We start from the raw sequence: 14,675 nt of genomic DNA on the forward strand, positions 1-14,675 counted from the left end.
ATAATAATGATAAATGTCATATTTAACTCAGGGTAGCCACTTCAATTCTGAAAACTGTTTTCCCAGCGTGCCCTGGATATTCGACATGATAATGTAACGATTAGCCCAACTTTAGCATGGTTACCTTGGTCGGGCGATCAAGCATTCTATAAATTTCTTCCTATTTAAATTTCTTTCTTCACCCAGGGCATCGATGATCGGAACTTACTCTCCGGCCATTTGGCCATGTACCAAGAGGACTTCAATCTAGCCCAGGACCTGTTCCTAACCTCTAGCAGACCTATCACTGCCCTGGAGATGAGGAGAGACCTATTGCACTGGGACCAGGCCCTCAAGCTAGCGAAGACCTTGGCCCCGGAACAGATTCCTTACATCTCCAAGGAATACGCCCAGCAGCTTGAGTTCACGTAAATAAACCTTGTTTCTTATTATCCCATTTGTCTGTCGAAGTATATTGGTCATAATTTATCGCAATTAGCAATATATTTCCACCCACCCCCCCCAAAAAAAAAAATTGACAATGAGGCAACATTAGACTGTCATGAATTTTGTAGCTCATTGATTTATTTGTATCCTTTATTTTTTTTCATGCCTACTCTAGAATTGGGTTTTTTTACTGGAGCTTTCATTAGGACCTTTGCAATTGTCATGTTGTGGTGGAGGGTCACGTAGTTACCATTTTCACAAATTATCCCAAGATGCTTTCAGTGGACAGAAATCATAATGTGACATCGCGATCTTGTTGAAGCTCAAAAATTGTTTTTTTTTTGACAAAGGGCTATCCAAGAATGTTGGAAAATGTCATCATCATATTTTTTTTGTTCACATTGTCTTCCTTATTGTTTTCCAACCAAAACCAACACAGAAGAATAGTTAAAACTCCAATCAAAATGGATTGTTTGAGGAATCAAGTGATCACAATGCATTAATCCACTCTGTGTGTCTGTCTTTGTTGTATACAGTGGAGATTATCCCAACGCATTGACCCATTATGAGAAAGGTATCACCAGGGAAGAGCAGGTAAGCAAACACAAAACAAGGTTTTAATTTTTTTCATTTATCATACCCTCTCCTACATATGGGGTGGGTGTCACCTTTTCAGTCATAGAATAAGCACCAACGTGCTACTATTAAATATGTTATCTAAGCCCCTGCCCCTGCCCCAATAATGTACTCAACGATATAATTTGTAGTCCAAAATTTCAGTTTTTGTTTATTTATTATTGCTTGAATTTTATCAATCACTTAGAGGTGGTTTTCAATTTTGCATTTTATACTTGAAATGAATAATTATCAGAAAACATGACATTGTTGAGACATTGTAATGAAGGTCATGTGTCTGTGTATCTTACACAGCCAACTTTGTACTAGTTTTAGTGTTACCGACATGGTATGGTTTCTTTGTGTGTTTACTGTCTTTATTTAAAACAAAATATAAAGACATGTATTAGAATTATGAACATAGAAAAATGAGGTTCAAATTATTTGAATACTAAGGAAAAGACACATAGTAAAGCTTTGTGATGTGTACTCATCAGAGTGCGATGCACAGATGAATGGAAGTGATGTGCAACAAAAGGGGAATACAAGTTTGGCGCCAAAATGGAGTGTATTCATTTCCTGACGTATATAGCGTTAAATTGAATGTTATTGCAGAAATTGATGTTTTTCTGTAAATTATGTTATGGCCAAAAAAATTAGTTGACTTGGCGTAACAGGTTTTTTTTTTTTTTTTTTGGTCATTGTCGCTTATATTTGCATACATGAAAGTAGCAATTAATACACATACATACATACAGTGGCGTAGATAGGTCCTCAGACCTTGGGGATGATCTGATGAGAGGGGTAGACCACAGTATGTTCAAATAACTCTCACCACATACACACACACACACACACATATGTTAATATATATATGGACACAGAACGAGCCAGAAATTGTTGAAATCTTGAAAGCAAAGAACATCCGGGGTTTTTCCGCATTGCGATATCAATACTTACGCAGTAGATCGCAATCAATATCGGATTTAAAAAAATAAAAAGCAAAGGGTCGGCGATATTTTCAGGGTCGGGTGGGCTACGCCAAGTAAACAATTTTTTTTTGGCCCAAGTTATCTTACATTTTGTTATGTTATGTTACGACATGTTACGTAATGATGTTATTATTTTGCTCTAGGAGCGTGATCACGATGAGACCTGCGCGGCAGGGGTAGCGCGTATGTCTATTCGCATTGGCGACATTCGACGCGGCGTGTCCATGGCGATGAAGATGAACAACCGGGCGGTGAAAAGAGATTGTGCTTCTATTTTGGAGAGTATGAAGCAATACTCAGAATCGGCTCAGCTCTATGAGAGGGGAGGTTATCCAGATAAGGCAGCTTCTGTATACATCCGATGCAAGAACTGGTAAGTGATGGGTCTCCTTTTCTGTTTGTCTAGTCGCATATTCTAGATGAATTCTGGGACCCGTTTCATAAATACTTTTTAAAATAACAAATTCATAATCTCTACAAGTTTAATATCAGCCAGTGAGAGAGGTGGACGGTTTGCAATGTGGTAAGTCGTGAAAAGACTTTTGGATGGTAGAGTGATAGAGATGAAAATTAAAAAGGCGAGAAAAGTGGAAGAAAATACTTCTCACTCCCATTTTCCTCTTTCCCCACCTATCAATTTTTGTTTTGTTTCTATCATGCTACCATTGAACAATCCTCTTCAGGACTTACCACATGATAATAATAATCCATTAATAATCAATATTTTATTGTTTGAAAAAGAAACCAGAAAATAGAATCCTGCAAAAATTCATATTGCCCAATTGATCATGGGCCAGGCACCTACTGAACAGCATCAGATCGATGTTGCTCTATCCCTTTAATAAATCATTGAACACCAAATAGGGAAGCAGCAATCCCATCTTTTAATGTCTTTTGGTCTGACGCAGCCAGGGCTTGAACTCCCCACATCCTACTTATTAAACCTCCTCAACGTCAGATATATTCATTTGAAGAATAATAAAACTTATGATTTTTTATTGATTGCAGGGCAAAGGTAGGGGAACTTCTACCCCAGATCACGTCTCCTAAGATTCACTCTCAGTATGCCAAGGCTAAGGAAGCCGATGGCAAGTACAAAGATGCAGCTTCAGCCTACCGAAATGCCAAGGACTGGGATAATGTCATCAGGTATGACAAAAAAAATCCATATTTTATTATTCGAAATAAAAATCTGAAGTTTTCTACAAGTATACTTCGACTCTCAAAACTTTCTAGTGGTCTAGAGAAATAGTATACAAATAATACATATCGTCGAGTGCAATAGGCATCATCGAAGGCATTAGAATTGCACACACAATGTACATGTACCATTGGTACAGTTCTAACATGCCCAAGGCAGGGCCGACGCCATTTTATTTTCTTGTAAACTATTAAGATTTCAACAGGTTTCATAACTTGGTCATTGTTTGCCTTGCTAGTCTTGTATTAGGATAGTGGGTGGATGATAGTAACCTGCCTTGTAACCGTCTGACATGTCCCAACTGTATTTTCTTCCTGAAATGATGATTTATTGAATATTCTTCTTTTTTTCAGAATCCAACTGGACTATCTGAAGAACCCGGAGGAGGCTGTCCGTGTCGTCAAAGAATCAGGATCTGTGGAGGGAGCCAAGATGGTCGCCAAGTAAGGAAACTTTCTGATAAAAAACACAGTCACATTTATTAAGAGGGTTAAACAAGATTTCTTTAAGTTAAAAAAAAAGTATAAATTTTTGTCTACCTTGCTAACCATGTACCTGGACGTTGCGAATCATGTGTGACTTGAGAAAAAAATTAATTAAATACCTACCAAGTCACTTGTCTCACATATTAAAGATATTGCATGAGACGTCAAGAGCGGGTACATGTAGATGTGCCCTTGCGGCAATTATAAGGTCAACTATCGAGGGTAAACTTTTTTCTCATAGCAGCATGCACTAATGAAATTAAAGTAAATATTTTGGCTAAAAGAAAAACAAAAGAATCTACTTCACTTCATAGACTCTTGCGCAATGTGTTCCTATGGTTTTTTTTCTACTTTAATGTTTTTAAGGACTGTCTACCTGGCAGCACTTTTCTTGGACCTTGTTTTGCTAACATGTTTTTTCTTCCATTAAATTCCCTCTCATGTTAGGTTTTTCCAGAAGCTGAATGACTACTCGTCGGCTATCCAGTTCTTAGTGATGTCACAATGTAATAATGATGCATTTCAGCTGGCTCAAACCCATAACCAGATGGAAGTCTATGCAGACATTATTGGTAAGTAAAGGTCTGTCTGTCCTTCAAGACCCATGTCTGTTAGTTTACTTTATTCGTCTTTTTCTACTCCTGCCCGAAAAGTTAGAAGGGGGTATATAGGAATCGGCTTTTGCTCGGTTAGGTGAGCGATTGATCTATTGGAAATATTTGGATCAAACTGCTTCCTCATTTTTTGCCCAATACTTATGACACTTGGCACCCACATTGGTGCATGTTTTCTAATGTACATTGGACACTGTGTTGCCTTGGTAATGGAATAATATGGCAATGAATAAGAAAAATCTTTTGGAACAGACTTCTATCTCCAATGAATATGAGACTTGGCACATTCATTGTTCAATATAATCATCAAAGATGTCCACTTGGGAATGTATAACATTTTCAATCACCCTTCAGTATCTTTACTAGCTATCTAATATTTGAATCTGATCGGATTGTGTATAACAGGTGAAGATGCTAGCCATGAAGATTACCAAAGTATTGCCCTCTACTTCGAAGGGGAGAAGAATCATCTGTTAGCTGGCAAGTTCTTTTTACTGTGTGAGCAATACCAGAGAGCACTCAAACATTTCTTGCGTTGCCCCAATAACCGAGACGATAGCCAGGCAATTGAAATGGCTATTGAAACGGTAAGTATCGGTGAATATTATGATAATAATAAGTATTTCTATTGCGCACTTTCTAATGGATCATTACTCAAGGCGCTACATATTAAATAAACAAAAACATTGGAAATAATCACAATTAAAATCATCAAACATAACATTCATATGAGGAAAAGACATGGACTTCACTAATATGATTGTAAAAATAGGTAATATTTGACACTTGATTGGAATGTCTTAAGAGTGTTCATATTCCTGATAGTACTTGGCTGTCTATTCCACATAACTGGGGCCACATAGCTAAAAGCCTGATCTCCATAATGCTTGGTCCGGCTACACGGAATCACAAGGGTGGTAGATGTGGAAGATCTTAAAGAATAGTGGCACTGCTTCATGACAAGAATAGATGTTGGTCTTTGGGTGCACACATGGAAATTCTTAAGAGACATAGTTGTTTATACAGGAACTATTTACAGAGTGGTCAAGGTGCTTTTCAGGAAATGTTGATTGATTTATTAGACTAAATGGCCTGTATTCTAAAGTCAAGTTTAACTTAGACCATGGTCTAACTCTGTGCTAAAATTATGGGAAGCCAAAAGTGTCAAAATATTTATTAAGTTGTATGTTTCTTATATTTACTGTGCTTTTTCCTGATTCATCGATGGTGAAGACGATAATCTATTTATACTTCCTACACTATATTGAATGATTTGAGAGCCAAATGAGGTGAAATATTACATCTCTACTGTTAGTGATTTATGTAACTATTGGCTATCCATACTTAAACCACAACTTTAAACCTGAGTTTGATTTAAACCCGACTTCAGAATACGGGCCAATGGGTTTCGCTTATGTGGTATCTGGAAAGTATACCAAGTGAAATGTAATCATTATGGATGTCTTTTGGTCACCGACATGAAGGTCTTTTCCATTCTCTGTGGATAGGTTGGAAGATGTAGAGATGATCAGCTAGCTCATCAATTGATCGACTACCTAATGGGAGAGACTGATGGTATCCCCAAGGATGCCAAATATCTGTTTAGATTGTATATGGGTCTTAAGATGAAGATCTTGATAAAAACTGATAGCATACCCACAGATGCCAAGTATCTCTGTAGATTTTATATGGCTCTTAAAATGAATGTCTTGTTAATTTCTTTTTTCTTTGTAGGTTGGTAGATGTAGAGATGATCAGCTAGCTCATCAATTGATCGACTACCTAATGGGTGAGACTGACGGTATCCCCAAAGATGCCAAATATCTGTTTAGATTGTATATGGCTCTTAAGCAGTACAGAGAAGCTGCCAGGACTGCTACGATCATTGCCAGGGAAGAACAGATCGCTGGTAAGCTGTCAATTCATTCATGATAGGATTTGGTGCTTTCAAAGGGAGGCACTTTGACGAAATAAGCAAAAGTTCTACAAACTTGTTATTGTTCAATTTTAGATCTAACCTCACATGCTCTTGGGATCATGGACTTTCCCTTCCAATTCTACGGGGGCAAGACTTGATAAGCTTGCTTTTTCTAGCCCCATCCACATTATTAAACTGTCTATTTTGTATTGTATGTTCAGTTCTCATTACAATTTCATCATTTTGATGGTTTTTTATGGGAAATGACGTGAATTGAAATGATCATTGAGATTTATAAAGCTTTCAGAATATACCTACTTTGGTGACAAGTGTAATCCAGAGCCACCACCTCAGGTGCAAAGGCACAAGATACTGAGAAGACTTTAAAGAGATGATCCGGGCCCAAAATATTTTTTATCTAAATAAATAGAGTAAAAGTTACAGAGCAAAATGCTGAAAATTTAATAAAAATCGGATAACAAATAACAAGATATTGAATTTTAAAGTTTATCAATATTTTGTGAAAACAGTTACATGCACATCATCATTAATATTTGTTAGGTAGGCTGATGATGTCACATTCCCACTTTCCTTTTTCTTATGTTATTACATGAATTCATAAATGTTTCATTTTTTCATACATGTGTAAATGATATGTCTCCATTATGATGAAATAAGTTGCGGCAAAAAATAACTAATGCACTTAATCATTTATCAATCCAATTGTTTTAGTTATTGGTAGAACAATTTTGAATAAACCCAATTTCATATAAGAAAATACAAAAGAACAAGTGGGGATATTACATCATCAGCCCACCTAATGAATATTCATAAAGACATGCCTAGAACTGTTTCACCGGAATAACGCACATCTTTAAAATTCAATATTTTTGTTATTTGTAATTTGTTATTTTGATCAAATTTTCAGCATTTAGCTCTGTGAATTTTACTCTATTTATTGAGATATAAATATCTCCAGCCTGGACCATCCCTGTAAATAAGGGCTTTGAAGGGGGTCAGGATACTCTATCTCAATATAAGATTGTGGGCTGGGATGTACTTCAATTGAGAAATTTCAAATGCAATTTGGATGTACCTATCTTTTTATGCTTCTACATATTAATAGGTCGCTGTTTATTATTCAAAGGTGATCAGTTTAACTGTCATTGAAAAAAAAATGACAACATGTTTCCTTAGGATCCAAAAGTGTAAATAACAATTTGTTTGTGATGTTAATAGTGGGTTAGTACATGTAAATATTGCTTTACAGATTTCGACAAATATTTTTTAAAATCAAATTGACACATCCTGTCTGGACACAGAATATCTTGATATTTTAATTGTTAATTTTTTTTTTTTTTTGCAGGTAACTACAGAAATGCCCATGATGTTCTGTACAGTATGTACACAGAGCTACGGTCACAGAAGATAAAGATTCCTACAGAGATGGCGACCAATCTCATGATTCTACATAGCTATATCCTTGTCAAGGTAAATTACAACCGCTGTTCCACTCTATTGCTCCTTGATTCTATTCATTTTTCTATTACAAATTTCATATTGCTGGCCCGTTTTATAAAGCATGTAATGCACAGATGGAAATTGTAATATGATATAGTGGCGATATATCTGAGGTTATTAATTTCTTTCAAATGGGGTTTAACATGCTGCCTTGGATGGAGAAGTGGTAATAGTGTCTGCTTTCTGCTTTATTAAAAGGTTATGCAAAACGAGTGCCTTGTGCTTGTATATGTGAATAGCTGCACTCGGGGTTACAGAATTTAAGCCTACATATAAAGAAGATGATCGTGATGATAGGGACTACTTGAGCCAATCAAATTGTATGGCATTCATCTTTTACGCTTACGCCCACGTAATTGGTATCGTGAAAATCTGTAACAATATTGTAACATCGATTTAGAGGCGCAATGTACAAGTGAAAAGCAGTTTTAATTTTTAACTTGAGCAAAGTATTATGATTCAAATGTATTTATATTTTGATATTGTTTTGGCCACAAGAAGATTATGTTTTGCTGTTTGCTAAATATAATGTATTGAATCCCGGTATTTATTGAAGAATATACTTACCTTGTGACTGTCTAAATGATCTTCATTAAAGAACAGCTTGTGAAGGGATTTTGTTTCTACTGACATTTTTTTTTTGGTCTGTGTGATCAGATCCATGTGAAGAGAGGGGATCATAAGAAGGGTGCCCGGATGCTCATCAGGGTCGCTAACAATATCAGCAAGTTCCCAGCTCGTAAGTACTTGTTCAAATACCATTACACTATTATATGGTTATCAATATCACATGACACAGAACTCATAAAGAATGCTGCCGTAGTAAATTGTGTGTACTGCATACATGACGTTATAGACAGTCCACCTGTACATAAACAAAAGAGAAATAAAAAAGATATATTTTTTTCTTAATTGTTATTCAAAACCAAAATTATTACGTGTGTAATTTATGTAGAGTAGACATGTGTCTTTATTTTGTGTTGTCATTCAGATGTATTTCCAAACATGACATCGACTGTGATCGAATGCCATCAATTTAGAAATCGATTATTTTTGGATTGTTATTAAGGTGTAATATCCATTTGAATGTCAATCGTGGTAATTCAGATGTATTTAGTACCCATCTTGACATCCACAGTGATTGTACGCCACCAACTTAGAACTATGTATTTATTTTGTGCTATTCAGATGTCATATTTATAATTTTTTATTTATTTTGGGGGTGTTTTATTCAGATGTGGTCCCCATCTTGACATCCACTGTGATTGAGTGCCATCGATCAGGACTGAAGAACTCCTCATTCAGCTATGCCGCCATGCTGATGAGACCGGAGTATAGGAACTCCATTGATCTCAAGTATAAGAAGAAAATTGAAGCCATAGTCAGGTAAGAAAATTGCTTGAATAAAAAAAGTCAACAAAATTTTTAAAGAGATGTCAAACGAAAGAAAAAAGCGGGAAAAATATATAATTACGTATTTTGTTATACTTCCTTCATTGAACAAACTCCAGTATCATTTTAAAGAATAGATTGAATATAAGTAGTATTACTAGTTTTTCTTATAACTCCATAAACTTTCTTTTGTGGATAAATGAAAATAGCTGTTTATTACAATGGATTATTTGAAGCCTTTTAAGATCAGCTTTTATTCTTAAAATTGGCAACATTGGTTCGTTGAGATGCAGCTAACAATGACAATGATGATACATGTAATTAGGAAATGGTGATCATAATATTTAAAAACACAATAATCATTTCCAACATCATGATTCTGATCATTAGAATTAGATTGTCATCAGATTAAAAAAAAAATATATACAAATAACAACTATTTAATGAAATTGCGAATTCTGGATTTTTCATGTTTTCCTTTGTACTCTTTAAATATTCAATATAGGGTGCATTTGGTCAGGTAAGGGGAGGAAAGATGGTTAGATACTAAAAATATATTTTGACTTGATTCTTTAGTGTTCGTTATATTGTATTTTGTGTGATCTTACTCTGTAAATAATATGTTTGTTTTGGTGCAGAAAACCCGACAAGACGGAAGAAGATGAGCCTACAGCACCTTGTCCAAACTGTAAATATCAACTAGAGGAAACTGAGATCTCATGCCCTGACTGTAAAAACACCATCCCATACTGCCTTATCACGGTGAGACTTAACTATTACATGCACTCTGATAAGTTTAAATTTTATTGTATGCCTCTGCTTATAGGTGGTTGCTTGAAGGAATATATTTCCCGGTTGTCCTTTCATTTAGGGTCATGAGTTTAAAAGTCTGGTATGTAAAAATATGTTTTTACAATAATTGAAGAATCTTTTGAAGGTTAATATTCAGTCTTGTTCCATGTTTGCATATAAAAGGAATAATGACCACAATGGTAATTTTATAGGTGAAAATATATCTATTTTGTGATATATGAATGATGGATCGAAGCATTTCTTGTTTCTTTTGAAGAGTACCCACTCAACCATGGTAATGAAACATGTCTTTGTTAATATTTCCATGTATAAAAAAATTAATAAAATCATAAATTATCAATGAATAAATTATTTTTTTCTCGTTGTAGGGTCGTCACATGGTACGTGATGATTGGTCGGTCTGCCCTAAGTGTGATTTTCCAGCTTTGCATTCAGAACTCATCAGGTATGTCAGCTCGCACCCTTACTCATCTATATACATGACATGACATAATGATGATGATGATGGTGATGGTGATGATGATGATGATGATGGTGATGATGATGGTGATGATTTTGATGATGATGATGGTGGTAATGATGATGATGGTGATGATGATGGTAATGATGATGATGATGATGGTGATGATAATGATGATTGTGATGATGGTAATGATAATGATGATGGTGATGAAGATGATGATGATGATGAGGATGGTAATGATTATGAGGATGGTGATGGCAATATATCATATCACATATCAAAGAGCTGTGCCAGTGTGCACAATACACATAGCATGGAGATCAAGGGTCGTCATTACCATGCCATTTGCCATTTTTTAATGTAAAAAAAGGAAATATATTTTTAAAATGATGAAAGTAAGGGGTGTTTGCTCATTTTCCCTTTCAAAAATTGAATATGAAATAAAACTGCAGGTTTCACTTGGGTTTTGGTTATGGCAAATCAGCTACCTGTTTGTTTGTTTTATTTGTTCCCTAATTATTTCTTATTTTATATCTCATTATCAGTTTCTTGGAATCAGAAGACATTTGTCCTATGTGTTCATCAAGCATCAAGGCCGCACAGGTTAAAAAGATTGCAGATCCATCCATGTATCTTCAACCTCAAGGGGAGGAATAAGACCAATCTATTTGACTGGACTGTAAGGTTATTTGGTTATTTGGTCTACCTGGTCTACGAACTGTTGGTCTATTTCTCAGATAGTCTAATAATTTGGGGGCTAAACCCTGTTTGGTAAGATTATCAATAGACATAATGCACATGACATCATAATGTTGTAGCGCCCTCCCTCAGAGGATATAGAAATGCACGTAAACAGAGTATTCAGAGATGTGCCAGCTGCAGATCACCAACGCATGAAAGGAAATGGCTTTAGACTCTGAGATGGCAGCGTGTAGACATTAGTGCATAAGTTTTATTTGATATTTTATTAATTTGGTCTGAATGACGTGTGGTCTCCACTGCACATGGTCTAATACCCACTTAGTCTAATTATCATTTAGTCTAATGCCTGGTTGGTCTAATTTCCACTTCATCTACTTATCAATTTTACTAAGGAAAAATAAATTTTATTCAATTATAGTTTATTTACCCATATAGGCTAGGTGATGTGAATATTAGATGAAATGGGAAGAGCTTGATAGGAATTTAGACTAAATGGTGAATGGGCTAACTAGTACCAAGATTAAATGTGTAGGTGGCAAAGTGGTTGTAGACAAACTAGGATTAGACCATGTGGGATGAGACTTAACAGAGAGAAGACTGAGCAGATTTAGGCCAATCAACACCTTCTGATTATTTGACCATCTTAATTATCAGGCTTTTTCATCTTGAATTGAATTTGAAGAACAGGGGGGTGTTTCACAGAGAATTAAATTTGACTCAGAGTCGCACTTAAATGCCTAGTTTGGTGCGGTATAAAAGGCATGACCGCATTTGTCAGATCGTGCCAAGAGGACGCACACTGCTGTGAATCAGTCAATAAGATCGCGCGTTGTATATCATTTACGCGTTGGCATTGAAGTGCGACTTTAAGTCAGACTTAAATCTTTGTGAAACACCCCCCCAGGGGCCATTTTTTTAAGCTGTTTATAACGTACGCATGACTTAAAGGTAAATACCAGTTCTGGTAACAATCTAAAGATGAGTTCGAACAGAATCCAATAAAATGACTACCCAGTGTTTGTCTATATAAATAAAAATATGTGCCAAATGGCTCTGGAAAAAATGTGTAATTGCTGAGAAATTAGCAAAATAAGCAAGGAATTCCATAAAATGTTAGGTATTTTCCCAAAACATATTAATACACTGTGCCGCATATGGCTTTTTGTGTTAGCGATCATCAGAATTATCGGTTTTCAGCTAAGATTTCACAAAGATAAGTTTATTTCAATGTACCAGATCTAGATCTATCATTATATGGTGACATTTAACCTTGATTTTATAGACTTTCTAATGAAATAATTGTTTGCTGTAACTTTCCTTTACCTTTAACACGTAACTGATGGCTCCTTCCTTGTGCTAAATGACATATCTCTGTGTAACTGACTTTTCACCTTACAACATTATTCAGTTATGCATAACTTTTCAAACAGCTTTATGGAATGGCCTTGGGACTCTATAAGCAAAATAAGTGAATTAATTGTGAAATTAAACGTTACTATAAATCTCTAATACTGTACTGTACACCTTGTACAAATTAATAGAATCAAGTGTAAATATGACGCAAATCTATTTATGTATTCTGGTTATCATCTTTGTGCCCTTAAAAGTCATTTTACCCTTCTTTTTCTGTACTTCACATATTCTGAGCAAGTAACTGATGAAATGCAAAATATATCAACCTAGTGATTTAAATGGGATGTGATGAGGTGGCAAATATCTTCTCAATGTGTAAGCCTTCTGAAGGCATAAATAGAACATGATGATGTGTATGTTACTTGATGTGGAGCAGTAGAATAGTGCTGTCAGTCAAATATCCTTCCATCGACCGGGCATGGTGGCTCAGTGGTAGAGCGCCCGCCTCGTGAATGGGAGGTCGTGGGTTCGATCCTTTGCCGAGTAATACCAAAGACTTATAAAAATTGCTAGGCGCTTTGCATTTAGATTGGAGAAGGTTAATAGTAACATATTATGTTACAAAGGGCCTGCAGGAAAAGAAGATTCCTAAAGGCCACCGCACACCTTACGACTGTTCGCCATCCGATTTTGGAACAAATCGCATTTTGCTCATTTTCTGAAAATTTGAATGGAACATATCATTTTATTTGAGGTTAAAATTAATTGAAAGAATACTAATATAACAATTTTGAAAGATTGCAAGCCTTTATTTCGGAGTAAAGGCCAAATTAGTTTCAAATTGTAGCCATAAAATTCTACTACATTTTATTCTGAAATCGGGTCGCAGACCAATCGTAAGGTGTGCGGTCGCCTTTAGTGGCTACCCTGGGTAAATAAGACATTATTATTTACTGCCAGTGAATTTGATTCCATTCTACAGGTCTCTGCAATGTATAACTTAATTTTGTTGCATTAACAAATGGTAATCAAATTTGTTGAACATCTCATTCCATGTGGCCAAGGGTCCACAAGGCCTATTTTTCTCATATTGTTTTCCTCATACAAGTTATTAATTGTTAGACATTATTAATTGTTCAGTCTGCATTAAACAAATTGGTGAGGTCCATAGTCTTTAATTGGCATAGCCAAATATCTTGATTAGCTTTCATTTATTTCCATTTTCAACAATTACAGTTTGTTTTGTACATTTTGACATAAAAATAACAAAACATATTTCAAGTATCCCTGTACAAAAATTATATTCAAGATTACTACATATCAGGTTGGAAATGGAGGAGGCTGCTAAAAAGCAAGGCTTGTAGAGTGCAGCCTCCCAATAGCATATAAAAATCAAAAGATAATACAATATGAGAAAATCTTCCTTGTGGACTCCCCCCCCCCCCCCTCCCCCATGATCCTTTTTTCCATAGCAAGCTACTTGAAATCTCAAAATGGTCATAATATAATGAGACCTTCATTGTAAAAAACAATGGGAATTTTACCATGAAAGTGCACTTTTCAGAGATGATTTTTTTTGTCGTTTTTGATAATTTATTCTCTATAATTGTGCATTATTATCCTTTTGTATTTATTTTCATTTCAAAAATTTATCCAGTGCTTACTGTATTCAATTGGTTTTGCCGTGTGAAATGTGGACATGTATTTTTGAGGGTATGACTCATAGTTATGTGTTGTAAATGAAATATGAAGATGTATGAAGCTTAAAATATCAAATTTTGAAGTCAATATACACAAACATATTTCTGCTCGGAAATTGAACTTTCATTATTTTGTTTGATTTACAAATTGATTTTTAAAAAGTGCTCTGTAAATATTTCTGTTTTATAGTCTGATTATTAACATTTTCTGCTTGCGCTGCGCGCTCAATTTGATTTGTCAGGTACTATCATTTTCGTGTATTCCATAAAGTTATCAAAATATCCCTGTTCAGGTCAGATAGTCAAAACGTATCAACTAGCACTGCATGCTCGCATTTTCATTTTTGATTGGTGAGTTGTGTATATCTCAATATCAATTCTAAAACTAACTACTTAAAATCCCCATTCGATGACAGTTTATCCAAAATTTCGGCTCGCGATTTCTGCTCGCATTGATTTTTGAAAATTAATTCATGCATC

The 14,675-nt window shown here is 35.3% G+C and overlaps 1 protein-coding gene across 1 annotated transcript; it reads left to right on the forward strand.

Moving 5' to 3' along the window:
- The first annotated feature begins 192 nt into the window (after positions 1-192).
- On the forward strand, positions 193-14,297 carry LOC129261434 (WD repeat-containing protein 19-like). Its single transcript, XM_064100356.1, has 14 exons — positions 193-407; positions 963-1,020; positions 2,177-2,406; positions 3,042-3,182; positions 3,588-3,677; positions 4,167-4,291; positions 4,739-4,920; positions 6,068-6,242; positions 7,618-7,742; positions 8,430-8,511; positions 9,008-9,158; positions 9,803-9,926; positions 10,346-10,422; positions 10,986-14,297. The coding sequence occupies exons 1-14, from the start codon at positions 226-228 to the stop codon at positions 11,095-11,097; spliced, it is 1,854 nt and encodes a 617-aa protein (XP_063956426.1). The 5' UTR covers positions 193-225; the 3' UTR covers positions 11,098-14,297.
- The last annotated feature ends 378 nt before the right edge of the window (positions 14,298-14,675 follow it).

This window comes from Lytechinus pictus, chromosome 5 (assembly GCF_037042905.1).
Source record: "Lytechinus pictus isolate F3 Inbred chromosome 5, Lp3.0, whole genome shotgun sequence".
Lineage (NCBI taxonomy): Eukaryota > Metazoa > Echinodermata > Echinoidea > Temnopleuroida > Toxopneustidae > Lytechinus > Lytechinus pictus.